We start from the raw sequence: 24,769 nt of genomic DNA, 5'->3' as shown, positions 1-24,769 counted from the left end.
AACAAAGAAAGACCTGCATGATTATACTTTGTTTTAATGAATATAAAAAGAAATTTACACAATAGTGATAGTGAAAACATAAAGTCCACAAACATGACATCCTATTCCAGTGTCAACAATCATCTCCTCAATTAAATATCAATCTCTTGTAAACATTTTAAATGTGAAGGCTATTCTCTACAAGCCATTATAGTATAGAGGCAGACACTGATTTCAAATATTTGAGAACATTTCATGAATTATGTTTTGTGAGTTGAAATTAAGAAAAACGTTCAGTGCTTGTTGAGTCTAAACCGAAGAAAATGAGGACTATTCGCAGGAATACGTTTTTAAATCAGGTATAGAAAACCAAAAGATGCTCTTTTGCCCAAGGTCAAAATGGAAAAATAAGTCTCACAAAAAGCAAAACACTTGGGGAAGACGGCGGCTTCAAGCGGATGATTCTTGGAGCAGCAGTTCTCCCTGCAGACTACAGTTCAGCTGTAGTCGATGGGAATAATCAGAGATGGAACAGCACAAGTTTTCAACTCGTCCTTGATTAATAAGCGCTGCTTGTCATGGTGCTGGATTGTGCTCTTACAACATCACATATACTGTTGTCATCTACCACTGATCGTCCTAACCCTCAGCCTGAAGACCTCTGAAAGGAGGGAGGGGCGTGGGGGGGTCACTACCTCGACCGGCGGTCTTTTCTGTTCTTGTCTAGGCTTTTGTCCATGGTCTTTTCGTTGTCCCCTCTGCATTTGGGGCAGTACCACTTGCCTTTGGGCTTGTAGGTCAGACCCACACATGAAAAGTGGAACCACTCAATGGGACACTGGTCGTTGTCGCAGCCGATCATCTCACCATAAGACACCTGCTCACAGAGACAGTAGGTCGGCTCGTTGGGGTCGATGGCGAAGTCAACTGGTGAGGCGTCGCGCTCCTGCTTGGCCTTGCGTTTCTTCTTCTTTGCAGACTTTGACTTCTTCTCTCTTGGCTGTGGGATGGACAGCTCCTCCACAGGGTCTTCCACCAGAGAGCCATTGGCCGGCGGATGACTCGAGTCACGACTCTCGCTGTTTCGCTGGCGTCGTGGACGTCGGGCTGAGGTGCGTTCGGGGGCGGGGGCCTCTTGTACACTGGACCGGCGCTCTGTGGTGAGCCGCTCGGCCTCACCCGGCTCCTGAAGACACATGGAATGAGAGTCCATCTGCCGAGAGCGGTTCTCCACCAGCTCCGTCATCTGAGTCACCACGTGGATCTTCTCGTCGCCGAGCTCCTGGCTGATGATGAGCGCACGCTGCAGCTGGATCTGCAGGCGTTTTCGCTGAGCAGCATCCTGCTCACCTTTGTACTTCTCAAATACCTCATCCACCTCCTTCAACACCTCTGCAAAACACAAAGAACTATGGTTAAAATAAACAAATAGAACTCAACATTACACCTGGCAGATGAACGTGTTGTTTTGTCTGATTTATTTATAGTTTTATACAACAATACAAGACGGATAGGGAAAAATAAAAATGTAGCATATAGAACTAGAAAAGCACTCAGAGAGCGCAGACCTCCGCCAAGGCAGATCAGTGGCCCCCCCACCCCACCCCCGATCACCACCAAAATGTAGTAATTTGTTCATTGTGCCAGTATCAACATTTCCTGAAATTTTCATCCAAATCCGTCCATAACTTTTTGAGTTACCTTGCACACAGACAGACAGACAAACCTCCTTGGCGGAGGTAAAAAAAAAAAAAAAAAAACAGTAAGAATGTGCAAAAACAGCCAGATGTGGTTTCAGACTCAGTGCATCCAGATGTTGTTCGAAGTCCGATACCATATCTGCACATTAAACTACAGTAAAACATTCTAGACTTATCAGAGGGGTCAATATATAACTGAAGGACTTTTGAAGTCCATAGGATATATCTTGCATACATCTTTATTAAAAGTGAAAAAAAAAAAAAAAAGTTTTTATGTTCATTGTGATCATGTCTTTAAACATTCCATAATTATTTAATTACAGAAACAATCACTTATTAATAAATGATTATTAATAAATAATTAATAAACGACTAGATGTCAATAACCGGGCGAATTTAATAACAACCACCTTCTAATTAGCTAAACAATAATAAAATGAGCTTATTCAAAAATCGTTTTGATTGTGTTCTTTTTATTAAGTTGAGATAATCATGACAGATATTTATTTTTTGGCAATATATCAAATTTTTATGGAAAATAATAAATTGTATCTGTGTCTGAGAAATCACTTCCAACTAAGTTACCCATTACAAACACACCTGTCAAGGAAGTGTGTTAATTCCAAATCACATGACCTGCTCCACATGATGTCATTTCCTCCTGAAGAAAACACTGGCAAGACTCCAATATATGTTCTTTCTCCTCTTTCTGAGTTATTTGATATAAAGTAGTGTGTGAGTCAAGTTTGTGTTTATTACACTCTTTGTCAACAGTGTTACTACAATATCTTTATAAATAACTTTCAGTTTCAGTTTTACACAGTTGTATATATGATATTTAGAAGAATCTTTCTGTAAAAATATCTTGTTATGGTTATATTGATTTTAGGCCTGAAAACAGCAAAAATGTCAACTATACCTGTCAACTATGTTACCCCGTAAAGGTAACTCAAAAAGTCCCTCAGTTATATATTGACCCACAGATAGACTACTACTTAAACGACTGTTTATTACTGCATAAATCACAAAAATTGGTATATTTACCAAATTGTTGAGATGGATTTGTGTAAAAAAAAAAAATTACAAATAATGAAACAAGACATGAATACAGCCAAATATCCAGCAGCGGGGTATGGTTCACAATTATAAACGTTACCTACGAAAAAGAGGTGAATACAGGTTTAATAATCTGCAAAGCTCAAATGATCCGTTTTGATAGGAAAAACTTGCGTGATCAAAAGTTTTACAGTAGTGTATGTAAAAACCTGTGTTAAATTTACTGAAAACAGGCATGAACATGGAAAAAAAGAAATACAGAAATGTTTAAATAGACATTTATTTGTGCAGCTGATATGACATAAGTAAAAGTACTACAGTAAACAAAAATATTCTCCATGTGTTTTCTTGACTAAATGTTGTCCTGGTAAATTCAGCTTAAGGAAAGTTCTTATTTTGGACCTCAAGAAAAGAAAAAAGAAAAAAAGAGACAAATTTCTCTATAGAAATATCTGGGTGAGTCAAGTCTAAGTCGTTAAATGTACTGTATATTTTATTACATATTCATATTTAGGATCCAGATATATTGAGATATGTATTAATTCTGTTCTTGTAAACTGATTTCTGCCACTGTGAAGATATTCTCCTGTAATAATAACTTTCACACAGTGTTTTCAGTCTGTTTGGAGCGGGTTTGTTATTGTTTGGAGATGTTGGATTATTTTGGGATGGTTTTTCATTATTTCTAGATACAGAGACATTATTTGGAGACAGTAAGTCATTGTTTTGCAATGTTTTGTCTTATAGCAGGGGTGTCAAACATACGGACAGGGAGCCAAAACCAGCCTGTGGGATGTAAGTTTGACTGAATTTACCAAATATAAACATTACACTAAAGACGTTAACGGTCAAGGGTGTCAAACTAATTTTTGGTCAGGAGCCACATATAGCCCAATTAGATCACACCAGTCAAATAATAGCATAACCTATAAACAACTCTAAATCTTCTCCTTGGTTTTATGCGTTGTATTTCATGCTGCCTCTTGGCCAGGACTCCCTTGGACAAGAGGTTCTTAATCTCAATGGGATCTTTTTTCCTGGTTAAATAAAGGTTAAATAAAATTTTTAAAAATGTGAAAAAAGTTAAATTTCAGTATGAAAAAAAATTACATTTAACAATATGATAACTTCAACATAATATTACTGAAGTTGCACTTATTTTTATTTACTTTTTTTCCCCCCGATTGTATTGGATTCACATTTTTTTCATAATGTAATTCTGCTTTTTTTTAAATATAAAACAAAGACAAAAATTTTGATTTTTACTTATAGGTTACACTGATCTACAAGTAAAATGCTTCCAGAATAAAAGTAGTGAAATTTTACCACGTGTGAGTCACTGATAAAGAAAAAACAAGTCAGAAATGCTGGATGGCTAAAGTTTCCTAGATACAGCCTTGGGTCAAAATGTGAAATTTTAGAATTACCTAGAGAATGGGTATAACTGAAAAGGAGTATTTGTCTCAGAGCTACCAGATCTACTTCAAAACACTGTCTTCACATTACAATACATGCACTTTACAGGTTCTGTCTAGTGGTCTAGTGGAAGATTAATAAATCTATTGTATAAATGTACATAAACCAATATATACAGGGTTCATACACGATTTTCAAGGTCAAATTTAAGCACTTTAAGGGTAATTTTCAAATTTTTCCACCACAGTGCCTTATCACTGGGATAAAATACACATCAACAGGAATACATATACTCATGATTTTTTTTTTTTTTTTCACTTTTTATCCCAGTGATGTATGTTGTATTATGCTATAAACATCTAAAATTATGTTTCATAATATCAAAAAGTTTAGAAATTAAAGGAGAACACAAAGTTTTATCCAAAAAAAAGGGAAACCACTTGGTGTTCTTCAGACACACTCGCACTGAGACAAAGATTAAGATAAAAATGTACTTGGAGTCAACCTGAGAACACCTGCTAATTTTCATTTTTGACATAAAGTTTTATTTTTCAAAATGTATCACCTCTGTGTAACTGGCTTTGGCTTTCCATCTAACCTGGCAAAGTAAATATGAAAAATAAATCAATCAATCACATCACAGAGTTATAATTAAAAGCACTTTCAAGCACTTAAACTAAAATTCAAGTACTTTTCAGAGCTTGAAAACCCAACATTGAAATTGAAGGATTTCAAGCACCTGTATATATGTGTAATAACGCTTTATCGTATACCTTAAAAACATCAACAAACCAGCACTTTTGTCATTTGTTTTCCAATTAATCTCATTTAAATACATAACATTTAGCACATTTAATCTCTGAGGCAGATAATGTCTAAAAAAAAAATTGTAGACCAATGTTATACACTACAAACAAAACGTTATGGACATGTTTAGTTTTTGGGCTATTTTTTTCAGTTGGGATTCTTGCACAGTGCTTTTTATTTTTTGTGTGTGAATTGAATTGAAACACATTTTTTTAACCCTTTCATGCATAGTGGTCACTACAGTGGACAGTTATTCTACAGCTGTTCTCTTGTATATTCATGGTTTTTTTGTTTTAGTTCCATATCAGCCAACACAGTGAACACTTATGCATCATCCCATACATTCAAACCATTACTGTAAGTAATGGTATGAGTTTGAGCTAGAGTTTATATTTTTTTTAAAACAAAAAGTTTGGGGTTTTTTTTGCATATTATCTGAGTGAGTAATAGCTAGCATTATAGTATGTTCAAATGTGAGAAAACATCAGATTAGCAGCATTAACCTCTTGACGCCCAGGAAAGTGAAAATTTTAGCTTTTTTCCATTAAACAATTGTCTTGATTGGAAACTGCATAATGCAACTTTTTTTTTCCAGATACATTTTTTAAAATTATTTTTATTTATTTATTTATTTATTTATTTATTTATTTATTTATTTATTTATTTATATGGACAGCATTTTTTAAGTAAAACTGTCAAACTTTTGTCCCCTACAGAGAACAAAATTGCATTGCTTGGTCTCAGGAGGTTAAAATTTTTTTATTTCATAGTTTTCACACAGTATGACAGTAAATGCATGTTTCTTTCCTTAAAAAACTAAACGAACAGTGTTCAGCTGAGTGGACATTTTTGTAGCACCATGAAAAATAGGTTCATTAAAAAAAAAAAAAAAAAAAAAATCAATCACATTACTTTTTCATGCCTACAGAAGAATAAAAACACTCAGGAAAAAAATCTTGATTAACTTTCTGGTATCCCGTCCAGCAAGGCCCTTACTTAGCACCAAGTGTGCCTTTTTGGCACACTTGTGGAATAATGTCAAAAAAATTTTTCATAGTTAGTTTTTAATTCTTTTACATTTTTTTCTATTTCATCAACTTGAGCCGTAAAAAAAAAAACCAAATACTCAATAACTCACATTTTTTAACCCTTTAAATGCCGTGTTTGTAATGTAAACAAACCGGTTTTTTTGGATGCAAAAAACCACAAAAAAAATTTTTTTTTTTTCAATATACTACATAAAAGTGGATCACATATTATTTGATTTTTGCAGCCTGGCATATGTCAATGATTAACTCCAACATTGGTTAATTTGTATTATTATTTTTGGTGCTAGGTCAAATGTTCAAAAATACTAGCATCTGTCACCAAGTGTGCGTGAAATGCACACCAATAAATCAAACTATTAAATATTATATATTGATTTATTTTTCTGCTCTAATTTGATTTTATTTTTGTAAGTCAAGGTCAGCCCTCATCATACATATCAAATGGAAGGAATAGTGTGTTTTAGGCACACTTGGGAGACAGATGTCTTATAATTTTCTTTTGTTTACAATGTGCAAATTTTAGTTGGTGGCCAGAATTTTGAAGATCATGCAAAAATGAACAACTTTTGAATTCTAACCTTATTTAAATTGTGAAAAATAATATGAAGTTTTTTAACATGAAGTGCAAAGTGTGCCTAAAAAGCGCACCTGGATACCAGAGGGTTAAGGTTCTTATATTTCATGCATGAAAGGGTTAATGACCAGACATAGTTTTATTTACAAATGACAAAAAAATGACCAAAAAAAAAAGAAATATCCTAAACTTTTTGTTTGTAGTGTAGATCATATCTATTAGCTCTGAACTAAAGTTTGAGAGTCCCTAAAGTTGAGTGGAGTTCAGGAGAGGTTGTTGTTGTTTGAGGCAGAGGATGAGGAAGAAGAGGAGGGCTGAGCTGCAGTGAATTCCTGCCTACAGGAAATGACGTCACGACAGTCAGATGTTGTAGGGGGTTGCCTAGTAGAGGAGCTCTCCGGTTCTGCGGTTCACGCTCGACGGAGCAGTGTGCTGGGCAGACACCGTGGAAGTCCCGGAGGATCTGTAATCCAACCTCACCTAAAAAAACAATCTAACAGAGCTTTAAGTCTCCGAATGAGGCTCGTGTGTTGAACCCGGGTGTAATGTACGGAGGCTGCTGTTACCGCCTGCGTCAACACACCGCAACAATGAGGACTGTTTTGCTCTAGCCTTACTGTGGGGCTTTTGTTAACAAACGTCTGCAAATCTAACAATCTTCCACATGTGCCACAGTCTCACCTCTGTTAACACCCTTTTTTGTTCCGACCTTTTACACAGCGAGACGAAATGTGTCTGCGAACCGGCGCTTTCGAAATGTAACACCAGATTACATAAAAACCCCACGGTGTTTTTTTGGCAGTCCACGCCGAGCACAGATCCACGCATAAAAGAACACGTCTTCCCACCCGATGTTAATATGTACTATCTATCTTGTATTCGGCATATATTTAGTCCATTAAACACCGGTGAATTCCGGTATGTGATGACTATTTTTGTTCGAATAACCCTGTGAAAACACACCGTGGTGGGCGGTAGTGTTCACTGTGTGTCCATTGAAAAAGTTCAGATTTTATTGTGACACGGAGCTGTAATGTGGATTATGTGACGCCGAATTTTTTATTAGACATAGAATATTTAGAAAACGCAGTCACTGTGGATATAATGCGCGTATGTGTTTGCACAGAGAGAATACAGTTAAATGTGCAGGTTTTCTCATTGACTTTGGTTCCGCGCACGAGACAGACCGGAGCGTATCCGGGTTGAGCTACCTACCTGACTTGTTTATTTAACACATGGCTCGTCGGTGTAATTAGACACATTTTGACCGATCACAAACACTGTCCACCGGAGGAGATGTGGACAAGGGAACGATCGTTTCTTTTTTTTTTTTTTTTTGCAAAATGGGAACACAACTGGCGCCTGCTCCACCATTTCAGCCCACCCTACCAGACTAGACTACCGTCCGGGTTTAGCATATTTACACCAAAAACTGGGAGAACACAACTACATGCGTTAGCACAATACCTTGGTACTTTGCATCAATTTCCCGAAGCAGAGAAACATTTCTTTGTATGTCCAAAGGCAGGGACTCCACACATTCCAGATAATCCTCCACATAGTTGACCAGTTGTTGCGACTTGTCGGGGTTTGGATAGTGATGGCCTAACATCGTCTCTACGATGCATAGAGGCACTAAAACAATATGCACGAAATCTGACAAATATACTGTTAAAATCCAATGCTTGGCGACTTTGCAGCTTGTAGGGCAGTTCCAGGCAGCAGTTCACTTCAAACAAAACTCAGGCCACTGCGCATGCGGGAGTATTTTCCTTTTATGGTTTTGTACAGTTTCCTCTTGTTTGTCATCAGGGAGGGCGGGGCCTGTTGGATTTAAAGTCTCGTGATTGGAGAAGGGTGATCTCATTATCATAATATTTTCCCGGGAAATTAAACCGAGAGGCGCAGTGTGGTCTGTACAGACATAAAAAACTGAGACGAGGAAGGTGTTTTTCTCCTGTAGTAGAGGGGATTTTATTGTTAATGAATACACATTTTTATTCAAGTAGAAGAATATATATTTGTAGGAAAAAAGTCTGGGGAAAGTAATGCCTTTAAAGCAGTGAAAGTGAAAATAGACTAGACTAGACTAGAATACAATAGATCTTTATTGTCACAGGAACAATGAAAATCAGTTTAGCAGCTCAGTTTGATTTTGCAGTAAAAATGTGCAGGCTCTTACATGTACTCAAAGTACAAAGTTGCCCAAATGATAATGTTGAGGCATGATTTTTTTTTTTTTTTTTTTTTTTTTTACAAAACTCTACACATTAAACTGAGATGAGAAAGGTGTTTCTTCTCCAATAGTAGCGGAGGGAATTATATTGTTAATGCATACACATTTTCATTCAAGTAGAAGAATATGTATTTGTAGGAAAAAGTCTGGGAAAAGTAACATCTTTAAAGCAGTGAAAGTGAAAATGAGCAGGCTCTTACATGTACTCAAAGTATAAAAGTATAAAGTTGCCCAAATGAGAATTTTGAGGCATGATCTTTTTTTTTTTTTTTTTTTTTTTTTTACTAAACTCTACACATTAAACTGAGAAGAGGAAGGTGTTTTTCTCCAGTAGTAGCAGAGGGGATTTTATTGTTAATGCATACATATTTTTATTCAAGTAGAAGAATATATATTTGTAGGAAAAAGTCTGGGAAATGTAATGTCTCTAAAGCAGTGAAAGTGAAAATAGAATAGAATAGAATAGATCTTTATTGTCACTGTCACAGGAACAATGAAAATCAGTTTAGCAGCTCAGTTTGATTTAGCAGCAAAAATGTGCAGGCTCTTAAATGTACTCAAACTATAAAGTTGCCCAAATGATAATGTTGAGGGCATTTTTTTTTTTTACAAACCTCTACACATTAAACTGAGACAAGGAATGTGTTTTTCTTCAATAGTAGCAGAGGGGATTTTATTGTTAATGCATACACATTTTCATTCAAGTAGAAGAATATTTATTTATAGGAAAAAGTCTGGGAAAAGTAACGTCTTTAAAGCAGTGAAAGTGAAAAATGTGCAGGCTCTTACAGTATAAAGTTGCCCAATTGTAATGTTGAGGTATGATCTTTTTTTTTTTTTTTTTTTTAACAAAACTCTACACATTAAACTGAGATGAGAAAGGTGTTTTTCTCCAATAGTAGCAGAGGGGATTTTATTGTTAATGCATACATATTTTCTTTCAAGTAGAAGAATATATATTACTAGGAAGAAGTGTCCAAAAAGTAACATTTTTAAAACAGTGAAAGTGAAAATACTCAAAGTATAAAAGTACAAAGTTGCCCACTTGAGAATGTTGTTTGTTTTTTGTTTTTGTTTTTTTCTCAAAACTCTACACATTAAACACACTGCCTCTTACAAAAGTCAACAAAATGCTGAAAAATGTTAGTGAATCTGTGTTGCAGAAAATGACAGTGTTTTCATATTCACAGTGTTAGGTGTTTTTCTCCAGTATAGTAGAAGAAAGATTATTGTTAATGCATACTTATTTTTCCTCACGTAGAATCACATATATTTGTCAGGGAAAGTCTGGTAAAAGTAAAAGCACTGATTCAACATCTTTACTGCAGTGAAAGTGAAAAAGTGCAGCCTCTTACATGTTCTTAGTATTAAAGTGTAAAGTCACCTTTTGACATTTCTTTCTGAAAAAACCTGATTTTTTATAATTATTATTATTATTTTTTTTTTTTTTTTTTTGGTTCATGCTGAAGCTTGGTCTTTGAAACAATTCACTATTTTTGTGTGTGTGTGCAAAACTCTATATATTAAACAGTCTTTTTTAAAAGCAAACATTTCTTGAGAAACTCATCAAATGCCTTGAAAAATGTTTTTGGTTTAATCATTTCATACCAGTCATCTTTTGTGTAAAGTGCTAACTACACACTTTTCTTACTTACAGTGTAACAAACACACACATACGTGGATTTTAACTGAATTTAGAGTCCATTTATCACAAAAGTATCTACATGTGCATTTTTAACATATTAACATAACATTTACATGACATTACGACGCCTTCTATCTACAGTTCAGTCTCTTTCATGATTGTTTTTTCTTGTTATATTTTTTCAGAATCAACATATTCGCCCATAAACCAAGCCAAGGACATGTTCTTTGTGTTATATGTTGAACGCACTTTTTAATGTTAGGAAAGTAAGCAGTGATCCAAAATAAAAGTAACCAATAATTCCTCTCAAGTGGATTATAACTAGAGTAACAAGTCCGCTTTGAAACTGTGAGGAGTCGAAAGGAGGTCTTTGTGTTGAAATGCAAAGAGTACAAAATTCTGTAGAAATTAAAACGTAAAGTACAGTAAGGAGGTATTTGTACAACGATCCTGCCAACCTCTATAATTTTAAGCATTTTCCTTTTGATAAATATGCAAGAATTATTTTCATATCTATAGTACAGGGTTTTTTTTTTACATTTAAAGACAAAATTACTTTTAACCCCTAGAGACTGAGATTAATATTTATGAGACTTCCTAATTAACTTTTCTCTACATTTAAATAGATTTAAAATGTTCTATTTTCATATATTTAATTCACTACTGTTCCAAAATGCTCAGAGTCAATTCTGAGGTTATTATATCAGAATACAGAAAAGAAAATATATCCTCGACTGAATGTAAAAACAAGCATCTACAACCACTGTCATTTGTCAAACATGAGTTTTACTAATGCATCGGTGTTGCAGATAATGACAGTGTTTTCACGTTCACTATGGAGCCTTTGGACGTCCACATGGGCCAGATCTGATGCTACCAGAGAACTGAGAAACTGCATAACTTAAAGGGGTCATATTTTTATTAATCTTTGGTTCATTTATTTGTGTATTTGGAGACCCTGATAGTTCATAAAGTTTGAATTTGAACCCCCTTAAAGCTATCTTTACATTAATTTTGGCAAAAATCGAGTGGATTTCTACAACCTGTTTTAATTCCTGCTTAATTTGTTACGTTTTATAACTAGTTATGTTACGATATTTGCACATATAAGATCACGACTTCCAATGAACATTTCTCCGAGTACACCATAATTGTTTATCAGCAGCAGAGGTTGTAGTAAAAACTGAAAATATGTCCAAACTTTGAGCCGATTACCTAAAATGTTCAGTTGTTGGTTGAACAGGACAGAGCAGCACAGCAACAACCTGGAGGGGGTGGGGCCTGAAATGGCTCATGTGCATTTAAAGGGCCAGCGCTCAAAATGACCTTTCTGGTGTCATTACTCAGAAATAGAATTGAAGATGAACCTGTGGAGTTGAATTAATGAAGAATTCAGACCCAAGCATAGCATTTACAGTTTATGTAGACCACAGGGAAATGTTTTAAAATGCATAATTCCATTTAAAAAAAACAAATATAACTCCTTTAAATGTATTATTGATAATTATTAGTGGTGTAACTTAAGGATTAGTGGTTGAAAAGTTTTAAAAGTTTTAGATCTGTAGATGCTTTTGGTCACAGGCAGTTGTTTAGGTCTGACACTTAAAGCATTATAATTTGTACTTAATCCAAGCACGTCAAACTGAAATTTACACTTCATTCAACATTGGTGTGTGGTCATATGACTTCCCTGAAGACTTATGACCATAACGGAAGACAGATTTCTTTTTTTGTTGCATTTTTTTTGTAACCACAATTGTATATTTACACCTTATTCATAGTTTTTTAAGTAGCAACATCTACTTTACACATTTAACTAACTATTTTACTGTATAAAAACATGTTACAGCAAATTGCTATGTTCCTCACAAAGAACAAACAAAAGCCACAAGTGTTGTTCACTTATATCATCTGTGCGTATTGGGTGTTGCATGTGTTGATTCAAATCGTTTGTGACGTGTGAGTTTTGTGATAAGTGTTAACTTTTACAAGAGATGCATAAGGATTGGTTATATGGAGGTTTTGTGGTTGTTCTGTTTCACACGTTTTGCTAAAATAGGGTTTACTTTCAAGCATAGTGTCTAAGCAAGAAGAATTTATCATTTGAACATAAATTATGGCTAAGACAAAATTGAATTGTCAGCGTGGATGGACATAACATTGGACAAATACAAAATGGAGAAAATATCTGCTTAGGTACATCATAAACTGGAACTTTTTGCTGCATGTAGGGAGAAATGGGTTCAACATATGATAATCCAGAGGCCTGATTGTATTTTATATAAAGGAACAATCACAGCTACATGGTCACTACTAAATGTTTATTGTTCAAGATCTGTTTGATTTGTTTGTTCTTTCTAATATTTTATTTCAATTGTCCTTTCCAATGGATATATTAAAATATAGATAAGAAAATGAGTTTACAGAACACATGTAAATATGAATGAATGTACAATGTGTGTGAATATCTGTATGTGCCTCAGATGAAAATTATAAAAAGCAAAAAAATAAATAATTATTTAAAAAAGGACAAGATTAAATTCCGTAAAGTAACTGAAGTCCCTAATTATTTTTCCACTTGAAAAAATATACAAACTTTAAGAAATAATAATAATTTGTTTATTTTATTTTAACTATTTATATACTTTCCTTTCATTATCTACTTTATTATGATTTAATGACATGTACAGAAGAGCAACAGGAATAACCCACTTTTCTTCTAATAAAACCTTTAATCCTATAATGCCAAACGTATCATATTTGATACATGAGTTTTGAAGCCCTCTACATGATCAGCGTGATATTTTTTTGCATTGAAAAACCTAATGTACACAATTAGACACATGCAATACATGGATAATCCACCAGGGGGGAGGAATTCATTCACCAGAGGCCTTTCCAGCGACACTATAAGATCGTCATTAGTGAGGAAGGAGGTAGAACTTTGGCAATTTAGACAAAGAATTACCTGTTTGTTAGACATGTTTGTGTTATATTATTTTTTTGTTTGTTCAAAAATAATAATATTTGAGCATTGAGACCCGATGTATCAAATATGATACAAAATTGAAACTCATACATGGAAATTGATATTTGAAAAACATTTTTTGGGGTTGTTCAGAAGGAGCAACAAAGGCTCCAGTTTCAAAGAACTGGAGTTTTCTGCCAATGATTTAGTGGTTCAGGATTTACAGGGTTAAGAATAATAGTAATAATAATAAAAGATAAGAATCAGAGCAGCTGAGGGCAAAATTCCCAAAAGAACTTAATGTTCTAGTATTAAATTCAACAATACACTACACCAGATCTTCCTTGCCGCTTTATAATCCCACTAAGATTTGGTTCACAAGCTATAGTTATTTAAAAAATATATATATATATATATATTGATGTCCAAGCTTTTACATGAAACTCCACCACTTCTGATGACTTCATCTGTAGTATCTCAGTTTGCAAAGAGACACTATTCTTCCCAGTATGAACAGATGTCCTGTGGGTTGGCTGAAAAACTGTAACGACTGAACAATGAGATAAGGAAAACAGCATGAAACTAGTATTGAGAGCATCTGCCGCACACTGGGTCACAAGGCTGAAGTGAGGACAGGAATGACTGTCACAATACACAGCTTCTCCTTTAGCCCACATATTTTAGACAAGCTTATTATTACACAGTGTCAGCGTGAACCACCTGCTCATGTGTTTAGGATGTTACCTATTTCCTCTTTCTGTGTCAGGAAACATTCTCAGCCTCCTACCACGATGGTAAAACTACATGAACTGGTTTTCTGTTGATCATACTGTTCCTGTATTATTCCTAGCCTATTTTGTACTGCCTCTAATGCTATAAAACTACCATTACTGACATGAACTGAACAGTGACTACAATTTTTGTTCAACATATCAGCTCTTTTAAGTAACATCATCAATACAAGAGCATAAAAATACTTTCACTTATTATAACAGGTGAAATCCTGCATTCAAAACCCCCTTAAGTAAAATCACAGTAAATTAGAGTAATATTAATATGCAATATGATACATCACACATCATGACTTGATAGTTGATTCTTATTTAATATTAATAATGGTCTGAAAAGTAACTAAAGCTGTCAAATATAAAACAGAATAAAATAAAGAATTTACCTTGAGATGTGGTGGAGTAGAGGTGTTAATCTGTAGCAAATGGAAATAGTGAAGCACTTTCAACTGGAATTAAAAGCAAAAGTAATTTGGCCTTGTTACAATCCATCACGGCTGAATAGACCAAAAAATGTAAATGTAAAAGACATGAGAAAATAGTGCAAATCTCTCACTACAATTATCAGTATGATACTATGATGCAGTTGACAGTTTCATGTAAGTTTCGTGATATATAACTATTAAACACTGGGGGCCTCCTCATTCACAAGGTTTCGTTTCCTGAGTTTTGCTTATCAGTTTAGAACATATTTATGTGTAAAGAGGCAACATTGGAAAATCCTGTTAGATATTTCAAAATAAAATACCTTTAAAACTTAATTTCAATGAAAAAAGTATTATTATTATTATTATTATTATTATTATTATTATTATTATTATTATTATTATTATTATTATTACTATTGTTGTTGTTGTTGTTGTTGTTGTTGTTGGTAGTAGTAGTAGTAGTAGTATCAACTGATGTCAAAGCTAAAGTGAGCTGCTAAATTTTCACACTGATTGAAAAAGTGAAAGTTAAATCCGGGTACAAACAAAGATAGGTATGGGTATAATACATGTAATGTCAGTTTTTTTAAAAGTATACATTCATTTCTGTGAAACTTGCCCTAACCTTAAAAAAAATCACCCAAACGTGCTTAACCCTAACATTAAAACATCTTTTAAAAAGCAAATAAAATTGAAAAAGCATTTTATTAGCTACCGGGGGCTTTATACTGCAAACACTGGATTAAATTGCAATGGGGAGTGATAAGTTACAATAAAAAAAAAAATAAAAAAAAAATAGAGACAACAAAACAATAAAAAAGGTTATAATTAAATGTAGATACACACAGTAAACAACACACAATAAAATACTGTACAGGAACATAATGGAATAGATAGATAGATAGATAGATAGATAGATAGATAGATAGATAGATAGATAGATAGATAGATAGATAGATAGATAGATAGATAGATAGATAGATAGATAGATAGCACTATATACATAGACTTGTATTGTTGGAATTGTGTTGGAATTTTTTGATTGATTGATGGGGTTAAATAAAGTTTATGAATATAAGAATGAATGTAAGTTACGTAACTATATTAGGCATGGTGTTGAGAACATGCCTAGAAAAATATGCTTTAAAATAAATAAATAAATAAATAAATATTGTTTTTGTTTTGTTTTTTTTTTTTTTTTTTTATTAATAATGTATTGTATGACGTACACTTTTATATAGTAATGTATTATGCATACTGTATTGTCTTGTTTGTATGTTTAGTCTATTTTTAAATAAATGGAAAATAGCTTCCAGCTAAATCCGGCATATTTACAGAAAGTAATGTTTTTATTTGTACTAAGTGTTCATTAATATGCACTGTTCTCATCAAACAAACAAATAAACAACAGTGTGTTTCCATGGCGTTGATAAATACTGGTCTTTTTTTATTTTGAAGGTCCCTCCATCGTAACTTCCGGTTAGGTTACGTCACTTGACGCCGCGGTGCTTTTATGCGTGCGTCGCACCGCTGCTGCTGCACATTGAACCTCCAGTCACTGTCGGCATCTCCGCGTGCATACTTACCGTCCGCCTGCACACCTGTCACCATGAAGACCGCTCTCGTGCTCGTTTTCATCATGTCCACCTGTGCTTTGTCTGGTAAGTCACTGTTATTATTTTATTTTTTAGACGAGTAACAATAAACCTTTTCAGAGAGTGTCCGCTAAGGCGACGAAAAACAGCTGTAATCCTGCAATATTGTAATTTTATGTTTAATTGTCTGAAAATAACCTCGAAATTATTTTACTCGTGTTGCGTTATTTCTTCTTTCATGTTATATACTTAAAAATAACCCGTGCACGCGCCGAGGTGACACCTATACTGAGACATTAGATGTTTTTTTTTTTGTTTGTTTGTTTCACTGTGACTTCCTGGATTGTTAAGGGAACAAAAATTTCCGCAGTCTTTCAACAGTGTCACGTGTCTGCTGGCAGCGTCGGCCTGGTTTGTTTTCCAAACTTTAGGACCTAACCCTAGTTTTACCTGTAAACTACAGCCCTGAGTCCACAATTCTACTTTTTTTTCCCCACGTGTATCAGGTTGTTTTTACATTGAGATTAATGATTAACCTTTTCAGGATTATTATATTGCTAAATTAATATTGACAACAACTCTGAACTCATTTAAAACTATATTTTTTTATCATTTAGTCTTGCTTCATATTTTTATTTCATCAAATATTATATTATCGTTTATAATATTACTTCATTTTGTCTTAATCTACCAGTTCCTGATCCATGACCGCATTAGTGTCATAAATGTGACATGGACTTGCGGACTTAGATAAGAAAAGCGGTCACTGGTATAAAAACAAATCAGTCTGGTCATTTTACTGTGTTTGTTCACTAGACCAGGATTACGCTTAAAAGATGAGCAGTACACTGAAAAAAGAAAGTTGCTGTGAGCTTTTCTAGTGGATCCAATGATTGTGAGCAGTGTAATGTGATCATTTTGTTTGTCTTAGTTTGGATTGAAATTCCAATGATAATAATAATAATAATAATAATAATAATGAAAAATCTCATGAAATTGCACCAAGCAGGCAGACATTAATTCGATATTTTTTGAAGGAGGCGGTGGTGACCAAAAACAAAGCAAAAAGTAACAGTGAACACCAGATTTAAGGAAATATAACAAGTGGGCAGACTTATTCAGCATTACAGGCTTAATATTATATGGAGTATTAGCGTGTGATCTCATGATATTTGTGTTAGAATGTGTTGTGACTACATTTCTATGCTATTGTTGCCGTTTTTTGTTGAAAATCTTTCCTTAATTATCTATTGTGTACGGGCTGGTATCATGGGTGTAGGCAACTAACGTCACTAAACGCCTTCCAATGCAAGTTTATAAAACTTAATTGTAATATATTTAAATTAACAAGCGATTTGTGTATGTGTCATTGTCTGTTTATTTTTTTAATGTTCTTAATGCTATTTTGTCTTTTTTTTTAATTGAATCTCTGTCATTGGCTGAAGATGAAGTAAAGCCTCCCGCCACAGTGGGACCTGTACATTACTTTAGCTCCCCCCCTGCACCTTCCAAAAATGGCACCACACCCAACCCCACCAACACCACCACCACAACAATAACAACTACAACTACTAACACTACTAAAACTACCAAACCTACAACTCCCAAAACCACCACAACCACCACCACCACAACCACCACCACCACAACCACCACCACCACCACGACAACTACAGCAGCTCCAGTGACTACAGCTCCTTCTCCATCGGGTGGGGTGGCCGTAGGAAAGTACAACCTGACAAAAGACAAACAAGTTTGCGTGATGGCTCAGATAGGCCTGAAGATCCGACTGGTAACAGCAAAGGTACGTATCAGCAGCAGTCTCCATGGTGAAAAACGGGGAACAAATCTGAAATGTAAAATGACGTTGAGTAGATCTTTTTGCACGAGGTCCTGATTCTGCTTTCAGCAACGTCAGCAGCTTTTTTTTGTTTCAATGCAAGTTTTAATTTCCTCATTATGGTGCTTTGCATGACTGTGAGAGGTTAAATTTGTGTCATATGACCATTGCTAATCCTGCGCAATAAGGTAACTTTGTAACTGTAATAGAACTAACACAAAGTGGTAATCAGTTCCTGCCTTTTTGTTTATCAGGCCAATGGGAGCTTCACCATTAATCCAAATCAGACCAAAGCTGAAGGAGAATGCAAGGACCCCACTGCCAACCTCACCCTTACCTTCCGTCAGGGCTTCATCACTCTTCTGTTCAACAGGGTATTTTTCATGTATCACAAACGCCAGATTATAATGAGGAAGTGAAAGAGAAGGAAAAAGGGACAGCGGTTGTGTTTCCCAATATGTTGTCTTTGACCCACTTGCACACATTAGACACTTTGGTCAAAGTCTTCAGCCAGTTACATTTTAATAGTGTGATGTAGTACAGCACTGACTGCACCGACACATTTAATACATAATACATTTGATGCAGATACGTTGGCTGAGGGTCATATAGGAACTGGAATCAGTGAAGGACTGTTAAAAACAGAAGTATGGTCTGTTCTTACAGCATGTGACCAGGAAACTGCCTCACTGCTTGTGTGAGTCATGTCGTGGTTTTCTCAGTCACACTCCGGATGAACAAAATGTGAACATAGATTGTGCTCGGTGAAGTGTAATGTCAGTGTATCATAGTCAAACTATCTATGAATACAGGTATAAATGTCAAGCTGTGTGGCAACCTCACGCTAATTATGTTTGCAAATGCACCACAAAGCTCCCAGCAACCACAGGTGGTGCAGACGTGGAGATCAACCTCATAAAGATCTGGGTTGAGGATTTGTCATATTTTACTGAATATGTGTCCATTAATCTAAAACGAAAGCAACATTTCTGTTCAGTCTACTGAAGGTTTAACAACTAACAAATGGGTGAAACTCAAACTGACATTTAGATGGATTAAAAAAAGAAAAGTCAAAATACAGATGTATAGCCAAGAATCAGATTCGGAATGTGGATAAATGCAACAACAAATACACAAATCAAAGTATTGCTAAACACATTCAAACAAGTTTCACAGGTTTCACTAGTACGTAGTCTGTTTTCATATTCCACTTAAAACAAAAACCTTGGAAAAACATGAGGGCTCATTTCTGGGAAAAAAAAATGATATTATGAACTAAAAGAGAAACCACCGCAGCATTATTGCAAACAGTTATAATATTTACTTTTGTTGTTGTTGGATAGTATTATTGTCAACACATTACTAAAAAAACAACATAAAATTACATGTAGTATTCCTTGTTTGCATGTTTGATTACACTAAATTTGTGTATTTTTATTTTTTTCCTCAGAATGCCACTGCAAAAAATGTCTTTGTTAGTCAGCTGTCTTTTGAACTTAACTACCCCCTCATCAAAGGAGGTAAGTTTTTACATTGAGTTTTTTAATTAGGTCACTTCATGTGCTGTAATAGTTCAGCACACAGCCATTGTTGCATGAAGAGCAAATATTCTATCATTAAATGTATTGTAACAAATATGTTGCACCAGTGCACAGACAAGAAGCATTTGGAAGTTAGGAACTTCCTTGTTTGTCAGTTTAACTATGTATAGATACAAGTGGCAGATTTTACAGTTAAGCATGTGATACAGAGTACCAGCAGTCAACACTATGCAGTTGAACAAGTTTGGTTCCATATCTGATCATTGCATTTATTTTTGGGAATCGCCATCATGTATTGAAGTAATGGAGCTGGTTGCTTTGTTCCACAGCTGCAAACACGCCTTACAGAGCAAACAACAAGACTCATCTGTTTGCTGCAAGAACTGGTCGCTCCTACTCTTGCAAGGAAGAATCCATTTTCATGGGGAATGGACTCTACCTGGATGTCAGTCAAGACAGAGTTCAAGCCTTCAACTTCACCAAGAGCAATGAGTTTGGCTCCTGTAAGTTTCCTACTGAAAATGTATATTTATATATTTTTTTAAGTTTAATAGTTGAATTTTTTTTTTTTGCAAACATTACATTTCATTTCATTTATTTCGTTCATGATTGTGCATTTCATCAGCAGACATTCACTAATCATCAGGTGAACAAACATATACACACCCATGCTCAAAAAGGAGCAGGATGAAGAAAATCTTATATTTCCTGCCCCCTTCTAAATAGCAATAGCCTTAATGGTTAGCGATACACAACTAGCAATAAAATCATACTGTATGAAGTCAGACAAACCAAACAAAATACATCCAAAGATAATACAAAATGAGTACAAAATGAATATCAAACCAAGTGCAAAACTACATGTCCAGGAAGTACAAAACGTAGGTAAATATATACCTGACGAAATGATGCAAAACAATTATGATACCAGACCAAAATAAGTAAATAAAGATGTCACAAGATACAAAACAAATATGAAGCAAAATGTGAAAACTTATAACTGTTCATATAATCTCATTGTTCTGTTTTTATATACTTTTTTCAGTTGGAATATCACAATGAGTAAATGCAGTAAAAGGTGAAAACTGTAGCTGTAGCACCAGCATTTAAGCATCTTAAAGCTCTTTGTTTTGGTGCAGTTTTTAGTAAAATCGCTCAAGTAAACCCACAATCATCAAACAGCATAGGCACAAAGTCAGATGTTGAAAATAGTGGAACATAAGGGAGTTGGTGGTGAACAAAAACAAAAGCTAAGAGGACAGTTAATATTACACCATTGGGCAAAAAAAAACCCACCTTTTTAGCGTAATGAAATTCAAGTGGCCTGAGATGGAACTGAATTTTCTGAACCTCCTCTTGGGACCGAAGATGGAATAGTTCAGCCAAACACAGATCAGATTATTTCAGAAAAGGAAATACACACCGATGGTTGACGTCGCACCTAGATACTCGTCTGTCTTTATCTTGCCTAAAACAGAGATCAGAGAACACAGGGCTACATGATTTCTATCTGCTATAGATTTTATTGCGGTGAAAGTAAATGAGGAAGAATTCCAGTCGTGATTAGAGTCTGAAAAACCAGTTATGAACTGTGCATGAGGTCTAAGGTGAAAAAACAACAGTTCTCAGTTACTGTGGTTGGTAATGGTGAGAAGGGAATTTCCTGGTCAGACAGCAAAGCACTTTAGGTTACATTGTTCAGTTACTTCAGAAAAAACATGTGATTTGGAATTTTTTTTGTGTTGGACAATAGCTGAGCACATACTTTATTTACATCAAGGATATTCCAGGATTAATCAGATGAAATGTTTGTGCTGATTGAACCAAAGAATGTCCAATTATTGTGGTTCCAGAAAGATTATCCAGAAAGAAATTCTCTTAGAAAATATCACAACTAAACTGTCAGCACCCAATTCATATGTTCGTTTTCTTTTTTTTTTTTTTTACTCTTTTGTATGTATAAAATAGGAAACATGAAAAGGACTCTAACATATGTATGAATAGTAATGTTGAGGATATCTTTACCTTTTCCAGTAAAAACAGAATGGGGGAAAAAAAAAAGAAAATATCACAAATAACCTTAAAAATAGGCTATTAATTAAATATATCCAACAATGCGTAGTATTTTTATTAGAGTACATTAAGATCAGGCATGGAACAAGTAAAATACTGTTAACGATGAAATACTTAGGAAACTTACTAGAAACTCCTACTTCACATGATCAGGAAAGTAAAAAATTTTTCTGAGTTATATAATAGGGGCAGATTTTGTACAGATAAACTGAAAGCAGCAAGTCTCATAATGTTCATAGCAATCATTCATTTCCAAATAATAGTCAAGTTTTTTTTTTTGAGTTCAATAAACAAAACAAAATCATGTGATGAACTTAAAAGGAGCTGATTTTAAAGTAACGTGACATAGAGCTCAAGAGGAAGAAATATCGCAAACTAAAACTAACTTAACCAATAAGAAGAACATGAAGATTTAATTGCTTATCTTCATTTTTCCATCACTTGGTTATTTTTATTCTATATTAAATTTCACTGGTAACACATCCTGCAATATTTCATGCATGGGCTTTAAAATAAATTATTCAAAAACAATTTTTTTATTTTATATGTACAGCCCACACCACACTTTGCACACAGACACATTCATCTAGCCTCATGCTGTCCTAATTCGTTGAACTTTGACCTGTACACTGCTCTTTTCTATGATCAGTTGCCAGTTTAGTGAATAGAGGTCAGGGACTCACCAGCTCTTTCCGTACATCTGTCCTGCAGCCGACTACTGCCCCGCTGATCAGCCGAATTACAAAGTGGCAATCGCCGTGGGGGTGACGTTGCTGGTGCTCATCATCATCGTAGTGGTGGCGTACCTGATTGGACGCAGGAGGAGGTCCGACGGCTACCAGTCTCTGTGAGGCGGGTCAAAGGTCACCCCGAGGTCCTTCCCATTATAAGCCAAAGTCAGTGAGGATCCAGTCTTTCTCAGGGGCTAAAGGGCACCTCTGTTCAAACCCTAACCTGACTTTTTCTTTACCTGTGTATGTTTACCTAATTCACTGTACTGATAGTGTTTTAAATAAATATGTATGGAGTCTGGAGTGAGCCAAAAAATAACATACAGCACCTTATTACAGATTAGAAAACCACTGAAAAAATAAAAACATTTAAAGGATTTGTGTTAAAAAAAAAAAAATCAGTTTGTCATTTTAGGATTAGTCATCATTTAAAACACAATCAGAAAAAGAAACTTTATTGGGGGTACTTTCTCCTTTATATTCCCTATTTTACTTCTAATTAGCAAATATAGTTTAAGGCTGTGAAAGTAAGGTTTCCAGTGGCACAGTGCAGGCTCCATACATAGCACTTCTGAAGGGGAAGAATATAAGGACATGTTTAGAATGTATCCAGGAAATGGGCATTTATTTGACTAACGCAGACAGACCCCACACGTTTCTTCTCAAAGTATACACTTCCATACTGGTACACTGAATATAACCATGACACATTTATGCAAACTGACCTAATACACACAAACTTAAAACTGACCAAATATCTCAGTTATCAGTTTAGTTGAAGTGCTTCCCATAGATGCATGAATACCCCACACATTCCCATCATGCAACAGTGGCCTGGTACTGTTCTATGTAAATGGGATGCAGCTTGTCTCTACAGATGCATATTGACGTCCATATTAATCTGCATTATTAGTATATTAGTTGGATAGCTTTTGGAATGTTATGTTGTTTTGTTTAGAAGAATCAAATCATCGCAGCTTTTATATCCTCCAGGGATTTTTCTGATTAATTACTCATTACATTTACAGGTGGCGTAACAGAGGTTTGCATTATTAATCTGCACAAAGGGAACACATGTAAGGGATTATTTCTGTCTCACATTAATTGCACTGAATGCTGCCTCATCTGATTAGCTTTTTGTTTGTTTGTTTTTTCTTGTTACATGTTGCCGATCTTTGACTAATACAGACTCCAGTTAAGAATCACCTGCTGTGTATTTTTGTAATATCGCCTTAAACATATCAAATTAACAATAACACACTGACAGTCATGCATTATTGTTCATTTTTTAAGGTATGAATTTACAAACTCGATGTGGCCATGCAGAAGGGTTAGCTTAAACATTGCAAGGTTGTGAATTACAGTATACTGTCAGCCGGTTTAGCAAGTTTTCATTAAGGAAGTGAGGACACGTTCTGGCAAAGTACAAGATAAGGTATTTTTGCAGTAAATTCACATGAGGTTAGCCTGCATAGCACGAAGATGACACACCTAACAGATGGACACTGCAAAAGTTCACAATTGTACCTCTGCCAACAGCATATACAAGCAAATTTTGGATAATAACATGAAATAAGACAGTGTAGTTGTAGTCATGGTGACAGCGTTTGCTATAGCTCCAGTATGTATTTGCATATGTTAGTAGTTGTGTTCTCCACCTTTGCAGCTCCATCTAGATGTTATCAGTCTGACTGTAGCATAACCCAAAAATATCAGATAATTTATGTTTTGGTTCTCATCTTGTCAACAACCTTTCTGTTCCAAAATGTAAAAACCATTTCTTTAAATGAGGGTTTTGGGGTTGGTGTCCAAGTTCTTCTGTCCATGTGTCAAAGTACCTCACAGTGCTAAATCCGGTTTTCTATGATTAAGAGTGAATCATCTGAAGTGTCTACCAGATTGCTGTGTTCACATCTGAAATGTCTGTTTTCAGTCTTACTAAGATGGCGTCGTAAAATGAAAAAAAGCTTTTACTTTCACTTTCATTATATTGATGTGGAGCCAGATGTTGAAAACCTAAACAAATAAAACCAAATCTCTCTGCATGGATCCTAAAATGCTTTGGTGGAAGAATGTTTCACCCTTATTGTAAATGAAAAGCGACGTCTATCTATAACATTAGTAGGAATCAGTGTGTTTTTGTTAATCACAGCAGGTGGAGTTGACTGTCTGGATGTGACGTTATGGCCTTTTTTTTTTTTTTTTTTTTTTTAACTGATTTTGTGTCCCACTAAGATGCAGCAGAGTTTGAACAGCCATCAGTGGTGAATGTAAAAGGGATCAAACCTGCTGCAACTTCACATTTTGTCCATCAGGTGATGCTGTGACATGTAAGGGAATAAG

The 24,769-nt window shown here is 34.9% G+C and overlaps 2 protein-coding genes across 3 annotated transcripts; one reads left to right on the top strand and one right to left on the bottom strand.

The window, feature by feature from the left end:
• Positions 1 to 14: 14 nt before the first annotated feature.
• On the bottom strand, positions 15 to 11,430 carry ing2 (inhibitor of growth family, member 2). The gene is made up of 2 exons (XM_030162750.1): positions 8,049 to 11,430; positions 15 to 1,371 (listed from the first exon to the last, which is right to left on the bottom strand). The coding sequence occupies exons 1-2, from the start codon at positions 8,191 to 8,193 to the stop codon at positions 671 to 673; spliced, it is 846 nt and encodes a 281-aa protein (XP_030018610.1). The 5' UTR covers positions 8,194 to 11,430; the 3' UTR covers positions 15 to 670.
• Positions 11,431 to 16,175: 4,745 nt separating this feature from the next.
• LOC115438844 (macrosialin-like) lies at positions 16,176 to 24,365 on the top strand. Of its 2 annotated transcripts, none has more exons than XM_030162698.1 (6): positions 16,176 to 16,307; positions 17,687 to 18,045; positions 18,336 to 18,455; positions 19,532 to 19,601; positions 19,952 to 20,125; positions 22,407 to 24,365. In XM_030162698.1, the coding sequence occupies exons 1-6, from the start codon at positions 16,256 to 16,258 to the stop codon at positions 22,544 to 22,546; spliced, it is 915 nt and encodes a 304-aa protein (XP_030018558.1). In that variant the 5' UTR covers positions 16,176 to 16,255; the 3' UTR covers positions 22,547 to 24,365. The 2 variants fall into 2 exon arrangements, with proteins under 2 accessions (XP_030018558.1, XP_030018557.1); XM_030162697.1 differs by having other exon boundaries at positions 16,179 to 16,307; positions 17,669 to 18,045.
• Positions 24,366 to 24,769: the final 404 nt, after the last annotated feature.

This window comes from Sphaeramia orbicularis, chromosome 18, assembly GCF_902148855.1.
Source record: "Sphaeramia orbicularis chromosome 18, fSphaOr1.1, whole genome shotgun sequence".
Classification (NCBI taxonomy): Eukaryota; Metazoa; Chordata; class Actinopteri; order Kurtiformes; family Apogonidae; genus Sphaeramia; species Sphaeramia orbicularis.
This window is presented reverse-complemented; position numbering and strand designations above follow the sequence as displayed.